Genomic DNA, 25,329 nt, shown 5'->3' on the forward strand with positions numbered 1-25,329 from the left:
TAATCTGAATATCTGTGTTGCATTTGAGGTATCCACCTACATGATCACCTCCTCAATAAATGTGCTGCCACTTGCTGCTCTGAGAATATATATATATATATATATATATATATATATATATATATATATATATATATATATATTTTCCCCCAAGATTATCAAACAGGAGTGGTGGTGGCATAGTGGGCTAAAGCACAGAACTGGTAAGCAGAAGGTTGCCGGTTAAATCCCCACTGCCACCACCATTGTGTCCTTGAGCAAGGCACTTAACTCCAGGTTGCTCCAAGGTTGCCTGGGACAACTGTCAATAACACAATTTAACGGTTATTACCATATAATAATATTAATATAATAATATAACGGTATTATTACAAAAAATATATATATTTGAACGCAGAATGCTGCAACTGACTAATCGGAATCAGGTATTTCAGAGAGCAGAGTAATAATGATTAATATGTGAGTAATGTGTCTTGATATTGTAATTAAAATAGTGAATACACTTTCCAGTGTTCATATTACAGTATAATTTAGTGCTGTCTTTTCAACGTGTAAATCATTTAGCGTGATTAATTATATTGAAAATAACGCATTAAAAATGTACACAATTAATCATGTCTCCAGGGCCTCGTTTCCCAAAAGCATCATAAGCCTAAGCAGATCATAGAATCCATCTTATGATTCATCTTAGTTATGCGGCCCGTTTCCCAAAAGCATCGTATCTAAAATAGTACTTGAAAATGCTTGTAGATTTATGAGTGCTCTGGAGTAATTGTACAGCGCTAAGAGCAACTTAAGCACACAGACTTATGCAGACACCTGCAGGACAATCGTGAAATTTCACTTCATACAATTTAAGTACCAATAGCTACACTTTATGCTGAGACATTAATATCAGGATATGTGTTTTATTTATTTGTATTTTAACAGACAAGTTTAATAATAATAATAATAATAATAATAATAATAATAATAATGAAATGCATAAAATAGATAGTCTAAATGGATGAATAGATTAATTAGTAAATAAATATAGTTATTTATGTGGACTAGTTGGACTAGTTGGTAACAACAAAGTTGTGACATTATTTATGCAGACAACTGTATAAATTAATATTTAGAAAAAAGAAATTAACTTGCTGCCGTGCATGAAAATCGTCCGTATATATATATATATATATTTGCTCATAATCCTACATTTACATTTATTCATTTGGCAGATGCTTTTATCCTTGTCTCCTCTTCCTCTCTGACACCAAAGGCTCTCTTGCCAGCACTACAAGCTGTGTAGCACCGCACCTGTAGCATTGCTGTCACCATTATCACAAGAGCAGACCTCCGCTTTTTTGTTTAATGTCCCTAAAGCACATCTTCCAAACGTCTACTAATTTTGTGCTCCGCAATAACAGTGAACCTCATAATATTCAATGAATGCTTGTTATTAGCAGGATCATACACAGGGCCTCCACTGTCTTCACTAATCCTGGAAGCTTTTATATCGAGAGGAATTTGTGAAAACGAAATATTACACATGCACACCTGATTATGGAAGCAGATTGTGTAAAAGAAAAAGATTGTTCTGCAAAAAAATTATTGCAAAATAAAATATGTAAATATGCAATTAATTAGGATGAATATTCAAGAAAATATTTTTTAAAAATGTTAGCGAGGTAAATTACAAATTATTTTAAAGTTACGCACAAATATAATGAAGTTACGATGACGAGCAGCACTATACGGTCACATTTCAGCACTGTGAAATGGACAGAATCTCTCTTAAGTAGCACTTAAAGCACATCCTCGCACATTCATGTTACAAATAACATTCATTGTAAAAATAACGAACGTTGTAAATTTGCTTGTAGAAAACACTCTTTGCTAAGATCGATTGTTATTGGGAAACGCAGCCCTGATCTGTACGGAAATACTGTAATAAAAGTAAGTATTTTCCTACCATCCTACCAAACTTTGTGTTTTTATGAGCTGCATCAGAAAGGTGCAATTAACGCGCCTTAACAAACCTCACAAGCAGCGCAGCCACAGAACAAGATCCAGGACACATTCTTGATAGCTGGACAATGCACAACAGAAGGCAGGGATCTCGAGAGGTGATTTTCAACTACTTTTAACTTGACACAGATAATTTTGTGGGTTTTGTATTGTTTTATAGAGTGAAGAAATACACTTTGATGCAGATGGTAACTACTGTTGTTGTTTTGGAAAAATTTGGTGACGAAACATTATCCCGTCCTCCACCCCCTGACATAATCGGTTCCTGCATGGAGACCAGCAAGCTTTTGGGGCGAACCACGTTTTCGGTCCTGGAATGGCCTTTTCTGTGGCGGAAACGCGTGGAACAGTTCAAGAATTCGCACCGGCCCAGGAACCCACCCCGAACCATGTTGGTGGAAAAAGGCTATCAGATAACCTCTCTGCACAATTGTAGTGAGCAGAATAGCATCTCAGAATGCACAACACGTTGAATCTTGAGGCGGATGGGTTACAAAAGTAGAAAACAACATCGAGCATTATTTGAACCATAGTGTTCCTAATAAAGTTCTCAGTATCAATCGAAATATTTATTATATTATATTATATTATAATATACTGTATATTGAATATATATATATATATACACTACTGGTCAAAAGTTTTGAAACACTTACTCATTCTTTATTATATATATATATATATATATATTTTTTTTTTTTTTTTTTTTCAAATTTAGAATAATAGTAAAGTCATCAAAACTATGGAATAACATAAATGGAAATATGGGAATTATGTTGTGTCTAAACAAAATCCAAAATAAATCAAAACTGAATTATATTTTAGCATCTTCAAAGTAGTCACCCTTTGCCTAGAATTTGCAGACATGCACTCTTGACATTTTCTCAACCAACTTCTTGAGGTTTCACCCTGGGATGCTTTTTAAACAGTATTGAAGGAGTTCCCATCTATGTTGGGCACTTATTGGCTGCTTTTCATTATTATTTGGTCCAAGTCATCAATTTCAAAAACTTTTTTTTTTTATTACATTTTAGTTTTGTAATGAAATAAATTAATATGTTGGCACAATTATATTTTTGTCTACAAAACTAATTTCAAACATTTAAGCATACGCCTTCAGATCAAAATATTTTTAAGATCATGTGAAACATTTCAGTCAAGTGTTTCAAAACTTTTGACCGGCAGTATATATATATATATATATATATATATATATATATATATATATATATATATATATATATATATATATATATATATATATATGTATGTATATACTATATACAGTGCATCCGGATAGTATTCACAGCGCTTCACTTTTTCCACATTTTGTTATGTTACAGCCTTATTCCAAAATTGATTAAATTCATTATTTTCCTCAAAATTCTACAAACAATACCCCATAATGACAACGTGAAAGAAGTGTGTTTGAAATCTTTGCAAATTTATTAAAAATAAAAAACGAATAAAAAATCACATGTAAATAGGTATTCACAGCCTTTGCCATGACACTCAAAATTGAGCTCAGGTGCATCCTGTTTCCACTGATCATCCTTGAGATGTTTCTACAACTTGATTGGAGTCCACCTGTGGTAAATTCAGTTGATTGGACATGATTTGGAAAGGCACACACCTGTCTATATAAGGTCCCACAGTTAACAGTGCATGTCAGAGCACAAACTAAGCCATGAAGTCCAAGGAATTGTCTGTAGACCTCCGAGACAGGATTGTATCGAGGCATAGATCTGGGGAAGGGTACAGAAAAATTTCTGCAGCATTGAAGGTCCCAATGAGCACAGTGGCCTCCATCATCCGTAAATGGAAGAAGTTTGGAACCACCAGGACTCTTCCTACAGCTGACCTCCCGGCCAAACTGAGCGATCGGGGGAGAAGGGCCTTAGTCAGAGAGGTGACCAAGAACCCGATGGTCACTCTGACAGAGCTCCAGCATTTCTCTGTGGAGAGAGGAGAACCTTCCAGAAGAACAACCATCTCTGCAGCACTCCACCAATCAGGCCTGTATGGTAGAGTGGCCAGACAGAAGCCAGTCCTCAGTAAAAGGCATATGACAGCCCGCCTGGAGGACTCTCAGACCGTGAGAAACAAAATTCTCTGGTCTGATGAAACAAAGATTGAACTCTTTGGCCTAAATGGCAAGCGTCATATCTGGAGGAAACCAGACACCACTCATCACCTGGTCAATACCATCCCTACAGTGAAGCATGGTGGTGGCAGCATCATGCTGTGGGGATGTTTTTCAGCGGCAGGAACTGGGAGACTAGTCAGGATCGAGGGAAAGATGAATGCAGCAATGTACAGAGACATCCTTGATGAAAACCTGCTCCAGAGCGCTCTGGACCTCAGACTGGGGCGAAGGTTCATCTTCCAACAGGACAACGACCCTAAGCACACAGCCAAGATAACAAAGGAGTGGCTCCGTGACAACTCTGTGAAAGTCCATGAGTGGCCCAACCAGAGCCCAGACTTGAACCCGATTGAACATCTCTGGAGAGATCTGAAAATGGCTGTGAACTGACGCTCCCCATCCAACCTGATGGAGCTTGAGAGGTTCTGCAAAGAAGAATGGGAGAAACTGCCCAAAAATAGGTGTGCCAAGCTTGTAGCATCATACTCAAAAAGACTTGAGGCTGTAATTGGTGCCAAAGGTGCTTCAACAAAGTATTGAGCAAAGGCTGTGAATACTTATGTACATGTGATTTTTTTTAAGTTTTTTATTTTTAATAAATTTGCAAAGATTTCAAACAAACTTCTTTCACGTTGTCATTATGGGGTATTGTTTGTAGAATTTTGAGGAAAATAATGAATTTAATCCATTTTGGAATAAGGCTGTAACAACAAAATGTGGAAAAAGTGAAGCGCTGTGAATACTTTCCGGATGCACTGTATGTATATGTATATATATATATATATTATTATTTTTATTATTATTAATAAATGATCATGTATTATTTATATAGTTTTTTATTTTTATTTTGAGGCCGTTCCTAGCAAATATTGATATATGTGATTAATTTTGATTAATTAATCGGCATTTCATTTCATATATCAATTTACAGCCCTAGAATACTACTAAAATAAACAATAATAATACCACAGACAATATAAAGGTCATGAGCAATTATTTTTGTGAGGCTTTTTGTTGTTTTATTGTGTTTCTTTATATGTATTACATTTCAATGTATGACATAGCCACTGTAATGTAAAGTGTACATTTAACAGCTATTGCTGTCATTTGCAGGTAAGCAACCATCTCCCTTGTTTCTGGTTATGGGAGGGGATGGAGAACTGTCAATCATGCCACTAACTAGTGAGCATAGTGACAGACTCCCCACAGTAGGGCAGTTTCTGTAGCAATGCAGACAAGCAAACACTCTGTTGTGTATAATAAATACGCAGCACGATATGAATTAGAGGCAGGCTAATTATAGGCTCAATATAGCGCACTGACACTACTCTGGTATAGGCCTGTCACAGGGGGAGTATCTCACACTGGGCGTGTCAATCACTCGTTTAGAATATTCACTGCTTCAAACCTGCTCTCTTGTATTAACCTGGCTGGGTGACAAGTAAACTGTTGTAGAGAGACCACACTGGAAAAAGTGGTAACATGCAACTATGTTACCATAATGATCTAGAGTATTTCTACCTGATCTAACTTTTAAAAATGACTTTTGTTGGTGTCACAATTAAGTAGAAAAAAAATTGACTTGAGACTCAACTTAGAATTGTAGGCAACTTGACTTAGACACCAAATGATATATGTTATATAAGTATAGTATATACTCTATGTTTTTGACAGTATCCTTCAATTGCCAAATAAGTAGTTTGACTTTATAATTTGTATATTTTTCTATTAGATTATTGAATATTCATCCAGTTTTTTTTTTTTAGTTTTTTTATATAGGGTATTTTGTATTAATTTACACTGCAATTTTAATTTTTTAAACATTACTAAATAAAATTCTTAATGCAAGAAATATACAGTGGCCCCACAGACAGGTCTCTCTCTGTCTGCATATTAAAATAGCAAAAACGCAATACTTTTTTAGGAACTTATACTATAAAAAACAGAAGGACATGAACAGCCAGCCACTAGATCTTGTACATTTTCATAACAAGCAGAGTTTGAGACTTTCCTCACAAAGGCTTCTTGTAATACAGCACATCACTGTTAGGCGAAGCATGAAGGTTGCACTCTGTGCACTGCAAATGTCACAGGGAAAGCGAGGACGACAGAGCTTGAAAACCTCCTCAAACAAGCATGTGTTCTGCCAACCCAAATGTGACAGCAAAAAAGAGCAATGTTTACTAACTAGGGTGATGAACCCCCTATCGAGCCACCTCCATCCTCAAGCAGGGCACCACAGTGCTGCCTACTTCAGCAGCTGACGAAAAATATATTCCTCTTTCTGTCTCATTTATTTCATTTTTAACCTACTGTTTTGAGAATGAATGATACAAATGAGGTAACCATTAGAGTCAACATACTCTGAATAGGAAAGTCTGAGTTGGACAGCAGCCAGTGTAATTTGGGCGTGAAGCTACAGCAATGCGAAAAGTAGTAATGTAATAACTCGGCAAACAAACATCGAGTTGACATACATGAGAAATTGAGAGTGAATGTACTGGGAACAAAGACTCAATTAGTGAGATCAACTCACTACAATTTTTATTTTAGCTTTGATATTTTGCACAGTGGAGCTTTAAAAGGCATGAACTTAGAGACAACCTTTCAGAGAGGGTTTTTAGTGTGCTGGCAGTGCATAGTGCTTTAGCGTGCCGTTAGAATGTTGGCACAGTAAAGTTTCTCTAAGGCGTTGCATCTCTAAATTCATCCGATTATTTCGGACTTCAAATCGCCTACTCTGAGCAATGTTCCCGTTATTATGGATAATCGGAAGGTCTCCTTTTTTTGTTGAGTATATTATGATAGTTCTGTGCAACAAAAATTTTGAGAATGTTGTTACACATGCAGATGGATGTATTTGGCTATCGCTTCATGACTAGTGCTGTTATTCCAGTGTCTCACACCAACTTTTAAAAATGTTTAAAGAAATATTCCGGGTTCAATACAATTTAAGCTCATTCGACAGCATTTGTGGCATAATACTGATTACCTTATTGCAATTAAATCGCAAACTAACCTTTTTTGTGTAAAGTTATAGCCAATTTGATAACTTCATTGCCATGATGATGTAATGTCAACAAAGCCCTGACATAAAAATGACAGTTTAAACAACTTTACAGTTAAAATATTACATGAGTTTGAACAGAAGAATTAATGTAAGTGCTTTTATAAAATTATAAGCTTCACATTTCTGCCTTTAAACCCTCCAAACATTGGCCCAATTCACTTCCATTGTAAGTGCCTCACTGTAACCTGAATTTTTGCTTTTTTAAAGAAAAGGAGGGACAAGTTGACATTGTTTGTATTAATAAACATTATGCCACAAATGCTGTTGATTGAGCTTAACCTGTATTGAACCCAGATATTCCTTTAAGACTGGATGTGCCAACAGGAGGACTAATTATTCCAGGCTTCCTTAAGACCAACAAGACATTCAGACAACCCACTGACTAGTTGATTATGATGTGCACATCCCTACCAGAAACACTGAGCAAAACAATTGGCTGAATTCCACAGTTGCTATGACGATGCACATTACCCATAACCCCAAATGAGAAGCCTTTGAGAGAACGTCTTGAGTTGAGACTGGGATCTTTGCAAACTAACAGATTGGAATGGAAATATTTAGCCTCATTACAAGGTTGGTAAGATTCAAGCAAACCAAGAGGAGCACCCAGATACAAGAATGCGCTTGAAAATATTTAGTCATGCATTATTCATTATTGTAATCCACCATGGCACGAGACAGAACAGAATATTTTTTCACACTTTAGCTGCCACAGTATTGCCAAACACTGTTCACACAAGAGAGGTTTCTCCTAAAGGCAAAGGTCTTATCTTATTATTCGGCTGCATTATTTAAAAGCATTTTTGCTGTTTTTGATCTCATGTTGTGCTTTCAGGATGTGGTCTTTTTAATCATATATGAATGTTATGTTTAGCAATTTTATATAAAATTGCTTTAGGTTTGTTGTCATGTTTTAAATGCTTTACATGTAGATATAAATAATGAACAAGCTCAAAATGCTCCGGAGCAACAATCTTTTGAAGTGATGGTATGATCATGTAAAAAGCCTGAGAAAAACAGCTTAATATTCCTTTATATAACAAATAGTTCATGCAAACAATTCTGCTATTATTTTTTGTTTTTTCTAAAGGAACACAGGACAATTTTGAAGAATTTTCACACAGCCTTTTTCCACATGACAACAGTTCATAGTGACCACAGCCTGTCAAGCTCCAAAAAGGACAAAAAACACTATTCAGTAGCCTATACCAGTGTTTCCCAACCTTTTGCCGTAAGTACCTCCACAGCACCAACAGTAAGGTTGAAGTACATGAGCCAACAGCAACCAGATGGTAGTAATGATCTGTGATTATGTAAGGTTATCACAGGCGTGTGGAGAACTGACTGAAGCATCTCATGCATGTCTTTGACTTTCTTGCAAAACACTTGAACTTTGAAAGTCAAAAAGCTCTTAACAAAACATTATAGAAGAAAATCCCCTTCACACAAATGTCTAAATTCAGGAGCAGCATCTTAATGTTTACTCATTCCTGGCCTGTCATATATACAAAGTGCTACAGACATTCCCAAGGCTCTCACAACATTGCTTTGTCTGAAAATTTCTATTTGAGAGGCACTTGACACTTTGAGTGGTACATGATGGCATTTACCTTGGTTAGAGGTATCGTCGCTATCTCCCCTGCCTTTTCTGACCTGCAAAGAAAACCAATAGATAAATATTAAATTTTAATGCCATGGTGAAGATATATGCATAGGGGTTCCCAACCGTTTCAGTCATTATAACCCATATGATCTAAAATATTTACTTGTACCCCTTAAAATTTCAAGTGTTTTTTAACCTTTCAAAAAACATCATGAATTTTACATTATCTTTCACCACTTACAACACATTTGCATGTGTTGTAAGAGGTTTTACACTTTACATTTACATTTAACACTTAATATTTTATTTAACTGAATTCAGCATTGGTATTTACATTATTAGTGTACTGCATCATTCCTTGTTCATGTGTGTATACCACATGGTATTTTAATTAGGCATCGTCAGTAATAGTTGACCTATTATAACACTTATTTAAGTATTACTGTCATATTGAGAGCTGCTTTGACTCTAAGACACTGAATACCAGTTCTTTTATTATACCAGTCACATTGAAGAACATTCTAGTTAAGCAGTTAAAAGCCTATAGGCAAGGCCAAAAGTTCGTTGCACGAAGTGAATCCGTTACAAACCTCCATAAAAATATTTCTAGGTTTGGTCTACAGTGTAAAATGTACTCCAATCTTTCAAACAGTTCCCCTTTGGGAATTTGTGGACTGATTCTCCATTCCATTTTCATTCACTGTTGTGTCTTATAAAGTCCTTGCTTTTGGCTCAGTCCCCATGTCTTTGAAATTCAAATAATTTTTTGTCTTTTTTCTTTGTGGCTTTGTAGCTAGAGGGCTGTATTTCAGAGGTATTAATCTGCTTTTTGGGGAGAGCAAGCCTGCAGTAACACTTGATGTTTGGCCAGTTTTTAAATCATTCGGGAGGTTATGTGTGAAAGCAAATCAACAGAAAAAGAGATTTGACCAGACACATAGTAAAAGCCGCAGAACTACCCAAAAATACTTTCTTTTTTCCTTGTGATTTGGCAAACGCTCTGTATTAGTCCAGCAATGTGGAACAGCTCTGACTTACTGCTGTCACTTTATCTGGGTCATGTTTCAACTTAGTTGAATCAAGTTAACTAATACAGAAATGTACGTTTCTGTCCCTCCAAATGGCACATCTACACTTTCCCCTTTAAGAGGTGAGGGTAGTTCACCTAAAATATCCTCTACTTGTATTAAATACAGTACAACTTCATTGCTCCCAATACCTTTACCTTCTGCTCTTAAAGGGATAGTTTACCCAAAAATGAAAATTCTCTCATCATTTACTCACCCTCATGCCATCCCAGATATGTATGACTTTCTTTCTTCTGCTGAACACAAACAAAGATTTTTAGAAGAATATCTCAGCTCTGTTGGTTCTTACAATGCAAGTAAATGGTGACCAGACCTTTTATGCTCCAAAAATCACATAAAGGCTACATAAAAGTAATACATAAGACTCCAGTGGTTATATCGATGTTTTCAGAAGTGATATAAGTGTGTGTGAGAAACAGATCAATATTTACCTTTCACATTTTGAAAGTGAAAGTGGAGATTTATGGTAAAAAAAAGGACTTAAATATAGATCTGTTTCTCACCCACACCTATCATATCACTTCTGAAGATATGGATTTAACGCCTGGAGTCTTAAGGATTACATCTATGTGGCCTTTATTTTATTTTTGGAGATTCAAAGGTCTGGTAACCATTCACCTGCATTGTAAGGACCAACAGAGCTGAGAAATTTGGTAACATATTCTATGACCCATATTTATAATGCATTGTAAAGGCAACACAAATGCATTATACTACATTCATAATGTTCCATAATACACCTTAATAATAATAATTTATAACTTCTTATAAATATTTATAACTATAGTTATAATACATTATAAGACTACACCCCTATTCATAGTTATACTTTAGAGTATAATGCACTATAACACAAGCAACATCCAATTTTAATGCAGCAGAAGTTAATAAGTTAATCGTATAATTGATGTCATGCAAAAGCAGCATAGTGTAAACAGTTGAAAGGCTTTATGATGTGATCTTATTATAAGGGGTCTTTGCCTGTTTTAAGTAAAGTTACAAAAGCGATAACTTCTTATACACAGCCATAACATAAACTTGCAACATACAATACCTTACAAGTCAAACTTATATAATGGAAGTGGATCTATATATTGGATCTATATATTATTGAAGCAAAAAAGTTATCCAACACCTATATCACCCATGTGAAAAACTAACTGCCCCCTTAAACTTAATAACTGGTTGTGCCACCTTTAGCAGCAACAACTGCAACCAAACACTTTCGATAACTGGAGATCAGTCATTCACAATGCTGTGGTGGAATTGTGGCCCACTTTTCTTTACAGAACTCCTTTAGTTCAGCCACATTGGAGGGTTTGGAAGGTCCTGCCACAGTATCTCAATAGGGTTCAAGTCAGGACTTTGACAAAGCCACTCCAAAACTTAAATTTAGCTTCTTTTGAGCCATTCAGAGGTGGACTTACTCCTATGCATTGGATAATTGTCTTGCTGCATAATCCAGTTGCGCTTGAGCTTCAACTCAAAGACTGATGACTGGGCATTCTCCTTTAGGATTTTCTGGTAGAGAGCAGAATAAATGTTTCCCTCAATTATTGCAAGTTGCCCTGGCCCTGAAGCAGCAAAGCATCCCCACACCATCACACTACCACCACCATGCTAGACTGTAGGTATGATGTTTTTTTTGTGGAATTCTGTGTTTGATTTACACCAGATGTAATGGGACCCCTGTCTTCCAAACAGTTCGACTTTTGACTCATCAGTCCACAGAACATTCTCCCAAAATGTTTGAGAATCATCAAGGTGTGTTTTGGCAAAATTCAGACTAGCTTAATGTTCTTCTGGGTTAGCAGTGGTTTTCGCCTTGCCACTCTTCCATGGATGCCATTTTTGGCCAATGTCTTTCTGATAGTGGAGTCATGAACAGTGACCTTTATTGATACGAGAGAGGCCTGCAGTTCCTAGGATGTTGTCCTTGGCTTCTTTTTGACTTCCTGGATGAGTCGTCGCTGTCGAATGAGTCGTCGAATTTTGGAAGGTCGGCCACTTCTGGGAAGGTTCACTACTGTGCCAAGTTTTCTCCATTTGGAGATCTGTGGTTCTTTGGAGTCCCAGAGCCTTTGAAATAGATTTGTAACCCTTCCCAGACTTCAATCACTTTTTTCCTCATCATTTCTGGAATTCATTTCGACCTTGGCATAGTATGCTACTAGGTGAGACCTTTTAGCCAACTTCATGCTGCTGAAAAATTCTATCTAGGTGTTGATTTGATTGAACAGGGCTGGCAGTAATCAGGCCTGGGTGTGTCTAATGCAGTTTCATAGATTTGGGAATTTAGTAACTAAGGGGCAAATACTTTTTCATACAGGCCCAGTTGGTAATGGATAACTTTTTTGCTTCAATAAATAACATTATCATTTAAAAACTGTATTTTGTGTTTACATAGATGTGTTTAGCCTTTGTTTTATGTTAAATTTTGTTTGAATTTTTGAAACAATTTAGTACGAGATCACACAAAAACAGAAGAAATCAGGATGAGGGCAAGTACCTTTTAACAGCACTGTATATAACTTCCAGCAAGACTTGTAATGTATTATAACCACTTAAAAATATCTTATGGATGTTAATAAGAAGACATTGCTTTTGTCACTTTACTTAAAGCATACCTTTTATATATATATATTACAAATATATATTAAACATTATAGAAATATATTCTATATAAATATATTGAATAAATATTCAATGTAAATGATGCTTGTGCTATAATGCATAATACTCTAAGGTATAACTATGAATAGGTAATTATTACAATGTAACTGTGGTTATAATTATTTATGAGAAGTCGTAACATATTATAAGGTGTATTATGAGACATTACTAATACATTATAATGCCTTTACAATGCATTAAAAATATGGACTTCATAGAAAGTATTACCAGAATTTTTCTAAAAATCTTTGTTTGTGTTCTGAAGAAGAGAGAACGTCATACACATCTGGGATGGTATGAGGCTGAGAAAATGATGATAGAATTTTCATTTTTGGGTGAACTATCCCTTTAAAGAAGGCATCCCACTATCCATTTTGGAAGCAACACTATTTTGGTTGGGATGTCATAACTACTGCCTAAATCTCTACCTCTTTTGTTGGGGGTCTGTCACACTCACTGATTAAGAATGGAATATTTTTATAAATTTTTTATATTGATATTAGTAATATTACTTATATTACAAACTAATATTTAAAATTAATTTGCCATATTTGTATTTGTGTTTGCAAAGGAAAAAGTTTGAATCAGGGACACTGCCCTAAATAAACTGGCAAACGTGCAAATACAGAACCAACCAGTGTAAGGACAGAAGATCAATACAAACACTGGCATTATCAAATGTAGTCCATAATATATAATTATACAAAATACCTCTGCTCTTTTTGTAAAAACGTCTTAATGACTGTAGACATATCAGTTGTATGGCTGACAATATAATTGTCTGTGCTGAAGAAATATTGAGTAGCTGTGCTGTAGTGCTTAAATTGAATTGAAAAAGCAAAGCTCAGAGTCAGTGCATGGAATCCATCAGCTGCATATAATCAATGAATCCAAAGGTTATCAAACAGAAGGCCTTTTAAAGTCAATGTCCAAAGCAGGCTGACCCTCTGTCTGTGGGCAAATGTCTCTGCCTCCTTAAATATATTTCTGTTTCAATAATGGAGCCAGCCAGATGAGAGCTAGTCAGGCCTTTAAAATATTTAACTTGGGCTTTTGTAAGAGAGACACATAATGCAGAGGAAATTACATTCTCCATGACTCCATGTGACTCTGGTGCAAATGAATTTCTCTGGGCTTTAATTATTTCTTTCTTATGACTCCCCTGGAGTCTTCCTCTCTGTAGCCAAAGGATCGTGCGAAAAGTCTTATGTCCGACCTCCATTTTCAAAATTTCATAGACATTTGCTAGGAAACTGAATGCCCCACATTTTCTTTCAAATCCCCTTTGTCCTCACACCCAGGTGTGGGCCACGTTGTCCCCCAGGTGCAACATTTCTGTGGTGTAGGCAAAAACCTAGGGAACAGTGTGCACATTTGAATAAGGCAACCATTCGTCTATAAAACCAAACCTGAGACATTATAAGGAGAGGTGACTAATCACTTGTATAATGAATGGGAGATGGGTGTAGTCCTGCCTTACAGTGAAAACAGCATATAGCTTTTTTCATAGAAGCATCACAATGCTCAATATTGCAACAACTGTATAGGATTGAAAGTCCCGCATTGCAGTTAAAAGAGCCAATCTTGAGTGTGTTTACTCTTGAATGTGTATGTGTATTGATTCACTAGCCTCACAAACAGCGGTATTTGTGTGATTTGAGGTAAGAAGCACAATTTAGGATATGGTACTTCATGGTACAAGTTTTAATGTGGTATAATTCATGGTACGACTGATCAAAAATCAGCGTCTTATTCACTAAACACCCGCAATACAGTTTAACCAGGCACTAAATAGTAGAAATAGCACACACACACACACCTCCTTTCTGTGTAAATTAGGCTCAGTATAGACTGTGCTTTATTCACAAAACTCAGTGCTATTTGTCTGGTAGTAGAGCTGCACAATTATTCGTTTTTTTCCTGCGGTCATGGTTTCTGCCTCTCACGGTTAATTAAACACAACCATCTGTTAGTGGTATCAGTAAGCTAGCAAGCAGAAATTATCAGCCAGGGCCTCATTTTCCAATAAAGATTAATCTTAGCGGTTAAGAGCGTTTTCTACGAGCGGTTTTACGAACATTCGTTATATATTACATGCGTTTCCCAAAACAGCACTTAACATGAACGTGCGAGGATACGCTTTAAGTACTACTAAAGAGAGACGCTGTCCATAAACGTGAAGTGCTGAAATGTGACCGTATAGTGCTGCTCGTCATTGCAACTTCGTTATATTTGTACGTAACTTTTAAAACGATTTTAAAACTTAATTCATCACATAATTGCATTTTGTTTTGCAATCGTTTTGTGCAGAATTATATATTTCTGTTACACAGTCATTGCTTCATCATAAGATGTGCATTTTAATATTTCGTTTTCAAAAACCGCTCTGTTGGTCAAGATTAAAGCTTCCAGGATCAGTTAAGATAGTGGAGGCCCCGTGTTAGGTCCTGCTAATCACAAGCATTAATTGAATATAATGAGGTTCACTGTGTTATTGGGGAGTGCAAAATAAGGAAACATGTGGAAGCTGCACTTTAGGGACATTCACTAATCAAATGGAGGACTGTTCTTTACTCCCAAAAGTGATAATGGTAACTGCAATGCTACACAACATGTGCGGTACTACACAACGCATGGTGCGGGCGAGAGTGCAATAGGTTGTCAGAGAGGAAGAGGAGACGATGATGAGGAGCCAATATACGGACGATTTTCCCAGTTCTCTGCAACAATCATGCCACAACTTTGTTGTTACCAACTAGTCCACAAATAACTTTTTTTGTTTACTTATTAATTTATCTGTTCATCCAATATTGACTTACTATTTTATGCATTTAGTATTGTAATTATTATTATTATTATTATTAATAGTATTATTAGCCTTGTCAGTTAAAAATAATAATAAAATAAAATGTATGTATACTGATATTAAATGAGCATAAAGTGTAGCTATAGATATTTAAATTGTATTAGGTGTAATTTCATGATTGTCCTGCAGGTGTCTGCATAAGACTATGTCCTTACAAATGCTCTTAGCGTTGTACAATAACTCCAGAGCACTAATTAATCTATGAGCATTTTCAAGTACTACTTAAGTTATGATGCTTTTGGGAAGTGGGCCGCAAAACACACGAATCATTAGATGGATTCTACAATCTACTTAGGCTTAACGATGCTTTTGGGAAACGAGGCCCAGGTAAATCTGCACATTATTGTTCATTTTCATTATAGGTTGTGTCTACTGATGATAGGCAAAATCACAAGCTTTTAAAGTCTATTAGTCCATTTTCACCACAACTGACCCTTAACGCTCTTCATATATGTCACTTCAGAGCATGCTCTGAAATACATACACTGGTGGCCCAAAATTTGGAATAATGTACAGATTTTGCTCTTATGGAAAGAAATTGTTACTTTTATTCAACAAACTGGCATTCAACTGATCACAATGTATAGTCAGGACATTAATAACTTGAAAAATTACTATTACTATTTGAAAAAAAAAAAATCATAATAATAATTCAGAACTTCTTAAACTACTTTAAATAGTTCTCATCAAAAAATTCTCCATGTGCAGGAATGACAGCTTTGCAGATCCTTGGCATTCTAGCTGTCAGTTTGTCCAGATACTCAGGTGACATTTCACCCCACGCTTCCTGTAGCACTTGCCATAGATGTGGCTGTCTTGTCGGGCACTTCTCACGCACCTTACAGTCTAGCTAATCCTACAAAAGCTCAATGGGGTTAAGATCCATAACACTCTTTTCCAATTATCTGTTGTCCAATGTCTGTGTTTCTTTGCCCACTCTAACCTTTTCTTTTTGTTTTTCTGTTTCAAAAGTGGCTTTTTCTTTGCAATTCTTCCCATAAGGCCTGCACCCCTGACTCTTTACTGTTGTACATGAAACTGGTGTTGAGCGGGTAGAATTCAATGAAGCTGTCAGCTGAGGACATGTGAGGCATCTATATCTCAAACTAGAGACTCAGATGTACTTATCCTCTCGTTTAGTTGTACATCTGGGCCTTCCACATCTCTTTCTGTCCTTGTTAGAGCCAGTTGTCCTTTGTCTTTGAAGACTGTAGTGTACACTTTTGTATGAAATCTTCAGTTTTTTGGCAATTTCAAACATTGTATAGCCTTCATTCCTCAAAACAATGACTGACTGATGAGTTTCTAGAGAAAGCTGTTTCTTTTTTGCCATTTTGACATAATACTGACCTTAAGACATGCCAGTCTATTGCATACTATAGCAACTCAAAAACAAACACAAACACAAAGACAATGTCAACTGTGTTTGATATAATGGCAAGTGATTTTCTAGTACCAAATTAGCAATTTAGCATGATTACTCAAGGATAAGGTGTTGGAGTGATGGCTGCTGGAAATGGGGCCTGTCTAGATTTGATCAGAAATTATTTTTTTTAAATAATGATGGTGCTTTTTTTTACTCAGTAAAGTCCTGACTATACTTTGTGATCAGTTAAATGCCACTTTGGTTATTTAAAGTACCAATTTCCTTCTAAAACAGCAAAAACTGTACATTATTCCAAAATTTTGTCTGCCAGTGTAGTTTATGAGCATTGTATGTCTTGCACGTGAGCTGCTCTGATCTGCAGTGTTTTACTGTACACATGAGGCTCATGATACGGTGTTTCAGCGATCTCAGAGAGGTTCTGTGCTCGATACACACTTATTCCATCTTGTGCTCTGATTATGTGTTATATACAGAACAAAAGTGCTCAGAGTTCAGTTTGGTGCGCGCAGTTTCGCAAACGTGTGATGACCGCGTTATATTTAACCGCGTGCTATAGATTTACTTCAGCTGCACATTTGCTTAATTCCAAATATGTTTGATCATTAAAAGTTTCTAAACAAATCTAAAGTAACCCCATGACATACTAAATTTGTATCTGTGTTTATGCTTTTACCTGATTTGCATCCTTCTCTTAGTGAATCAGGTGCTAAAACAATGCAGACATCATGTGCACATAAATGACACTATCAGCAGGTGCCATTCATTCTTAGTAAATCCCCCCTAGATATTCTGCGTGAATTAAGCTTTTCTATGATGCTATCAGCAACTAATGTAGAGGTGAGATCATCATATGAAGCTTATGTTGAGAGGCGCATTGAAGTGCTTACGTGAGTCATGTGAAAGAGCCTGAAGTGAGAGAACCACACCAAACAGCTTTAAACAAAACTGAATAGGAAAATGAAACGACACACTGAATGTGAAGCAAATTATGAGAACAGAGGCTCTAAATAATCTAACTACACATGGTGGCCCTGAAGGGTGGCTTTTACTCATTAGTTAGTAGTAGGCCTGGTGCTGAGAATGTATGTTTGTGTGTGTGTGTGTGTGTGTGTGTGTGTGTGTGTGGCAGGTTTAAGTGGTTTATTAGGACTTTTTATTAGGTTACAAACTGGTTATTACAAGGGTATTATGCTATAAATGTGGTTTATGAGGACATTTCTAGTGTCCCCATAATTAAAATCACTTAAAAAACATACTAAATGATGTTTTATTGAAAATGTAAAAATGCAGAAAGTTTTTTGTGAGGGTTAGGTTTAGGGGATAGAATCTATAGTTTGTTCAGTATAAAAATCATCATGTCTATGTAGAGTCTTCATAATGATAGCTGCACCAACATGTGTGTGTGTGTGTGTGTGTTTGAGAGAGAGATAGAGAGAGATTTGACTATAGTGAAGAAAGATGTTCTATGGTAAATGAGGTAGTAAACACTGAGATAATCTCATAAACAAGCAGCTACATATTGATTTAGGTGTAATTACACGACCTTGATATGCATCTATCCACATACACATCTTAATTTAACTATACTTGTGACCTAGTCACATTTTCTGGTAGAGTGAGAGGATTTTATTTACAATGTACCTTATAATAAAGTCTAACCAGTTCAGGCTTATCAAGTAATCATGCAGTATCTCTTGTAAACTCCAGGGGTCAATGTTGCTCTGCGAATCGCTCATTCAGAGTCCAGTCAAGTTCCCTTTTATAACTACCAACAACACCTGTCCTCATTAAAACATTCACATATTTAAAATCAGGGGTATGCAGACAGCTAAATTAAATAACTGTCAAAATACTGACATGAAAATCTGTTCCACAGCAAATAAAAAGGAAATATTTTATCAAAAAAACAAAAAACAAAAAAAAAAACGTTGTGGCCACGATTAAGCGTAAGCCTTTAATTTTCCTCTTGATAGTGTGTTTTCAAAATTATGAGTGATACATAACTTTTACAGGTAGTTTTTGAACAGATAGAATTGTATTAGTCTTTACCAATTATCAGTAATATGATTTATCAATACCATAGTAAAATTTCAGTCTAGTGAAGGTTTATTACATAAAAAACCCCTAAATGATTAAATTGAGTTATGTGGCTCAATGAGTTATGTCTGAGTAAGACAAAAAAACATTACATATCACTGAGTGGCCAAAATACTTCAAACACAATCATTTAGTTCTATTTTCGGTCTATCCACCCTTCCACTAGTTTGGAGCTGGATTACTCCAAAATCCAAGCTGAAAAAAAAAAAAAAAAGGCAGAGGGGAGGGGATGCAGATATCCAGGTGGCAGAATTCATCCACGGAGAGTTCGAGAAACGAGGGAAGGGCCTAAAAAGAGATCATTTCTGAGGGAAAGAGCCTATTTACAATAAGTGCTGTTTAGTTCATCATATGAGCTGTCATCACTGGATGTGTGTGTGCTGGGTTAAAAATTTGTAATGGGGGGGGGGGCGCTAGAGAGCACCATATGGCTTAGACGTGTTTTATCCCTCGATTATTCTTTATTTTCACCAATAATTTTGTAGTTAAACTTTGCTCCTTCTTTACAGTCACAGACAGCATGATGAAGCCAAAAACCAAGAAAGGAGGCAATTTAGTGGAGGAAACAGGCATTCAACATGCCTGTCAGTCAGACGGAGAACAGGCCATTGCTAACACCGCCGACCTGATCAATCTTGCTGACATCATGGAGGCTATCAAAACAATGAACGGCTCGATGAATTAAAAATGTGACTCTTTGGAATCAACGTTGTCTCAGACAATGGCCACACTGTTGGAAATTACCTCACGGGTCACTGAACTCGAAAATGCTAGCTCGGATTACGAAAGCCACATTTACGAACTCGAGGCCCACTGCTGTGACTGGTTCGCAACATGCAAATCTCTGACATCCAAATTGGATGATCTTGAGGGGCGCTCCCAGTGGCAAAACATAAAAATCACCAATCTGCCCGAAAAAGCAGAGAACGGCTGCCTGACTCAGTTTGTAGCTGATTTCCTTGTGCAACTTTTGAGCTGCAGTAACTTTACGAATGCTCTCAAGACTGATCGCACCCATCACATGGGCCAGACCAGAAACACACAATCTCGTCCTCGGACCATGGTGGCCAGACTGCATCATTATCCGGACAAAGAGAAGATTCTGCGACTTGTATAGCTGCGACTTGTTGTTTCTCCTTTGATGTACAACGGAGCGTGCATACTCATCTTTTCGGACTTCACCTCTGATGTTTTGAAGCAGCGCCAGGCTTTCAATGCTTTATGGAAAAGACTCAAGGAGGCTAATGTACGGCATGGGCTGCTTTTTCCTGCTTGCCTCATCGTGACTCACAACTCATCTAAACATATCTTTGACACTGCTGAGAAGGCTCAACAGTGATGACTCTATCACTGTTGAGGGTAGCGTTACGCAACCTGTATAACTTTGCTGTTCTAGCGGTCGGAAGCTAATGGTTTGGCAGGACTTACTAGTGGACTTGAAATTTCTTATCCTTTTACGTCTGCCGAAGTCTGTGAGTGTATTTCCATAGCAGGAACAGATCAGTTTGGTCTGCATTTGCCTGTTCACTTTTTTACCTTTCTTTTTCTTAGAACATAATGCTGGACACAGTATAATTCTGTGTTTATTTATTTGATGACTTAGCCGAGCATTTTTTTTTTCTTTTTGCTAATATTAATGTTCAAGGGGATGAGAAGCACAGTTCAGTCATTGCTGGTTTTTCCCTTCTCTTTTTCATTCTATTTATTTTCTCTGGAAAGCTTTAACTCCTTATGCTGCCTTAAAGCTCCACAGTATATACGTTTTATTTCCCCCACTTGGTTTGGGGAAGCGGTCAGGAGGGGGTGGGTCAGCACAGTTTGTGTTTATTGTTGTTTGTTATCTTACCCTTCGACAGATCTGAGTAATTTTGTTTTTGCTGTTAATTCGGTACATCTTGTAAAATGGCACATAATGTAACATTACAAGTGTTAGGTGCGAGGTGAAAATACTACCATAGCCAGATGGAATGTACGTGGCCTAAATGGACAGGTGAAACGAGCTAAATTGTTCTCATATTTACAATCCATTCCAGCTGACATCATATTCCTACAAGAGATGCATATTATGTATTCCAATCTACTTTCTCATGTAGGGCAAGAGGGGTTACAATATTATTGTGCAAATCAGTTTCGTTTAAACATATATCCACATTAACTGACCCTAATGGCCTCTTCGTTCTTGTCACCAGCTTAATTGCCTCCAAACATTTCACTCTTCTAAATCTTTATGCACCTAACTTTGATGACCCGTCTTTATTCCGAAAAGTATTTAATCTTCTACCCTCTGTATCTGATACTAATTTTATCATTAAAATTACGTTGCATCATCCTACAGATAAGGAGTACTCTTTCTTTTCTCAAGTTCACAAATCGTATTCAAGAATAGATTACTTTTTTATAGATTCTAAATTAATATGTAATGTCTCTACAAATAAATACCACAATATCCTGATCTCCAATCACTCTGTTGTTATGGTATCCTTTGATTTTGGCTTGACAAAGCCAAGTTACAACTGGAGATTTAATACTCTTCTTCTTTCAGATGCTCAATTTTGCCAGCATACTTCAATTTCAATGACCGAGTTTATTGAGCTTAACGATAGGGGTGATGTGCCGGACTCAGTACTATGGGAAACTTTTAAAGTTGTGGGGCCATAAAGGGGGCATATCATTTCCTATGAGTCGGCTGCAAGGAAACAGCGACAAAGAAGCTTGGTGGAGATAGATGCTTGCTTCACTCAATTGGAAAAATTATACAGGGACACTGCACTCTCTAGAGTCCTAAATTATTATCATGTCGCTTAAATATGAATACAGTAAGATCGCCTCTGATCAGGTGAGCAAGATGTTGTTAAAAGTTAAACAGAAACACTTTGAGATAAACCAGATTAATTACTAGCCTGGCAATTAAGGGGTTCCTATGCCAGTAGATCGAGTCATCAAATTACTGATAAGAATGGTAAAATATGGACTAATCCAAAGGATATTAATAATCGTTTTATGGATTTTATGCAGATCTGTACGAATCTAAGACTTCCACATCACCTGAAGCAATCCTTGACTTCCTTCACTTTCTCTCATTTCCAAAACTAAGCAAAGCTGATCAGGAGGTGCTGAATTCTGATATTACTATTCAACAGATATTGGATGCATTTAAGGCCTTCCCTAACAGGAAGGCACCGGGACCTGATGGCTTTTGTATAGAATTTTATAAAAAAATCTGCAGATAAAATTGCACCCCTTATGTTGCGGATGTTCAATCATTCCTTTGATAAACAGAAATTTCCAACATCTTTAAACTCCGCCAACATTTCCTTCTTAGGAAAGGCAAAGATGAGACCGATGCGTCTTCTTTTCGTCCAATTGCTCTTCTTAATACAGATTAAAATGTTCACTAAAATATTGGCAACTAGATTAAAACATTTTATCTTAACTAATAATCATTATCCATCCCAACCAAGTAGACTTTGTCCCTAAAAGATTTTCTTTTTTTAATGCCAGACATCTAATGAATATAATTTACTCAAAGCTTAAATCTCTCACTAAATTAGCAATCATTTTCCTAGATGCAGAAAAATCTTTTGATCAAATTGAATGGAATTATATTTTAACCACCATAAAAGAATTCAATTTAGGAGATAGATTTTTCCTGGGTAAGCATGTTGTATTCCCAACCGTGCACATCAGTTCTAACTAATCTTGATAGATCGCCACAATTTTAGTTGCACAGGGGCACACGGCAGGGATGCCCGCTTTCACCCCTGCTGTTTGCCATTGCCATTGAATCATTGGCAATAGCCATAAGGCATCACCCACAGATTTTGCCCCAAAGCATAGGTCAGTTAGAGCATACCATATCTCTGTATGTTGATGAAGTTCTTCTATATCTTTCAGATCCTGAACACTCTATTCCTCCTCAGTTGGATTTAATAGAACCATTTATTAGATTCTCTGGTTATTCCATTAATTGGCAAAAAAGTGAATTTATGCCCATCAGCGATAACATAGACCCAGTATTCATGCAGAATTTGCCTTTTAAAATTGCAGTGGATATGATAAAATATCTTGGTGTGGTTGTCCCCAAGAATTCAAAGGACATATTTAAACTAAATTTTTTAGCGATATTAGACAATTTAAGGCACAACATAGAAAGATGGAAATCACTCCCTATATCAATGATTGGTTGCGCCAATGCAATTAAAATGGTGACCCTTCCAATATTTTTGTACCTTTTTCAAAGCTTGCAAATCTTTTGATTCCATTTATAAGCCCTTCATTTGGGGATTTAAAGCCCCTCACATATCCAGGACACATGTATATAAACTGTCCTGGTTACTTTCGTAACCTCCGTTCCCTGATGGAGGGAACGAGACGTTGTGTCTTAGGAGCCCCAAACACCTCAGATCTTTGAAAAAAGGCCAATGGGAATTGGCGAGTGGAATTTGCATGCCACTCCCCCGGACATACGGGTATAAAAGGAGCTGGTATGCAACCACTCATTCAGGTTTTGTGCTGAGAAGCCGAGACAAAGTCCCGGTCATTTCAGCGGGTAGTTCAGTATTGTGGCAGAAGGGACACAATGTCTCGTTCCCTCCATCAGGGAACGGAGGTTATGAAAGTAACCAGGATGTTCCCTATCTGTCACTCACTCGACATTGTGTCGATGTAGTGACACTAGGGGTCCCTATACGAAACACCACAATAAGCTGAACTGTGTTACGTGGACTGGCGGTGCGAGACGGGCAGACCGCTGTGTGCCTCGTAACCAGCGCACCAGGCCGTCACGTAACCTCCCCCAACGCTCTTATGAGCATCGAACGGTCCTTCGGGAAAAAGTTGACTGCCAAAATATAGGGACAGGCTAGCCCAGTCGTGGCCTCTTTTCTGAATCATTAGGGCCAAAAATATATCTGGTTGTATTACACATGACACTGAACAGAGCTCATTTAAATATTAATACAAGACTAATCCATAAACAAGTATTGAAATGTATGAATCTCAAAAAAAAAAACAAAAAAAAAAACAGAGAACGTTCTCTGTTTTCCCTGTCACCAATCAAGCCACAGAGACAACGATTAAAAGAGAGTGAACGATGTTCACATTCAAATTCACTGCATTGTCATTCATTGTGCGACTGTTTTTTAAGCAGTAATTCTTCATGACTGGTACCAAACGCACTCTGTTTCGTTATCTGCCATCTTGCATTGCAGAGTGAGGATGTGCTTTTAAACGTAGATGTATAACAGCAGAATACAACACCCACAAACTAAAGTGGCACAGACAAATTTTGATATTTTCTTAGTCATTTTCTCAAAAATACAGTGTGAGGAGGAGGAGGGCGTGGCTGCGCTGCACGTTTGTTTATGTTGGTTTTAAGTTTACCATTAAAGTTTATGTTTACTGTTCAGCCGGTTCCTATGAGAAGCTGCATCAAGCCACCTGAAATATTTGTCTATGTTTTTGTGCAAGGAAGGAGACATGTTTGTACTGTACAATAACCTTGATGCATGTGTTTAAATATGTTCGCATATTTGTGTGCTCATGTGCATGTATACACTCACTCTTCTAGGGAGATGTTTGAGTAGATAAATGTGTGTACAGGCTGAGTCGTCTCTGCACTGCTATTTAATAGTCTCTCCTCCAACAATGACTCCATGGCCATCTGGGGAACAATCTCTAATACTGCCAAACACCTGCAAGAGAGAAAGACAGAGAGAGAATAAAAGGCAGATTTCAGAAGTGTACAAATATATAAGATGCATGTATATACATAAAGAACATAACATAATAAATATGTATATAATACAAAAAAATATGTTATAAAATATACAATTAAATAAAATGAATATAATAAATAACATAATAATAAATACATGATGCTATTTGAAAGGTAAAATATACATACAGTATATATATATATATATATATATATATATATATTAGCGCCTTTGAAATAGCATCATGTATTTGTATTTATTTTATATACTTATACACACACACACACAAACTTGTTTTTATTATTTTTATTTATGAACATAGTACACACACACACACACACACACGCACACACACACTCATTAAATTGAATAATTTATAATAATAAACTAATAAGGTATCATGCATCGGCCACAGCAGATATCAACCATCTAAAAAACAAACAAACAAAAAAACAAACATATTGTTAACCACTAGTCACAATCTAAACATACTTTACATAACCCTGGACACTCTGTGAAGATTAATGTCATGAATCCACTTTACATATGCACCCACTCCCCATGTGCCCATGAAACCTATGCATACTATTCTGTTGATGTTTCATAATGACTTCCTAATATTGGCAAGTTTCATGCCAGCCACATTTCTGGTCGGGAGAATCAGTTCAAATA

The 25,329-nt window shown here is 36.6% G+C and overlaps 1 protein-coding gene across 2 annotated transcripts in view; it reads right to left on the bottom strand.

The window, feature by feature from the left end:
* The window catches only part of si:ch211-51h4.2 (uncharacterized), a 156,435-nt gene that overhangs the window by 29,093 nt on the left and 102,013 nt on the right, over positions 1 to 25,329 (bottom strand). For both annotated transcript variants that reach the window (XM_051672423.1, XM_051672422.1), the window contains 2 exons: positions 24,502 to 24,633; positions 8,837 to 8,879 (listed from right to left, as the gene is read on the bottom strand). In XM_051672423.1, the coding sequence (XP_051528383.1) occupies positions 8,837 to 8,879; positions 24,502 to 24,633 (175 nt within the window). The remainder of the gene's footprint in view (positions 1 to 8,836; positions 8,880 to 24,501; positions 24,634 to 25,329) is intronic.

This window comes from Myxocyprinus asiaticus, chromosome 35 (genome assembly GCF_019703515.2).
Source record: "Myxocyprinus asiaticus isolate MX2 ecotype Aquarium Trade chromosome 35, UBuf_Myxa_2, whole genome shotgun sequence".
In the NCBI taxonomy this organism is placed as follows: Eukaryota; Metazoa; Chordata; class Actinopteri; order Cypriniformes; family Catostomidae; genus Myxocyprinus; species Myxocyprinus asiaticus.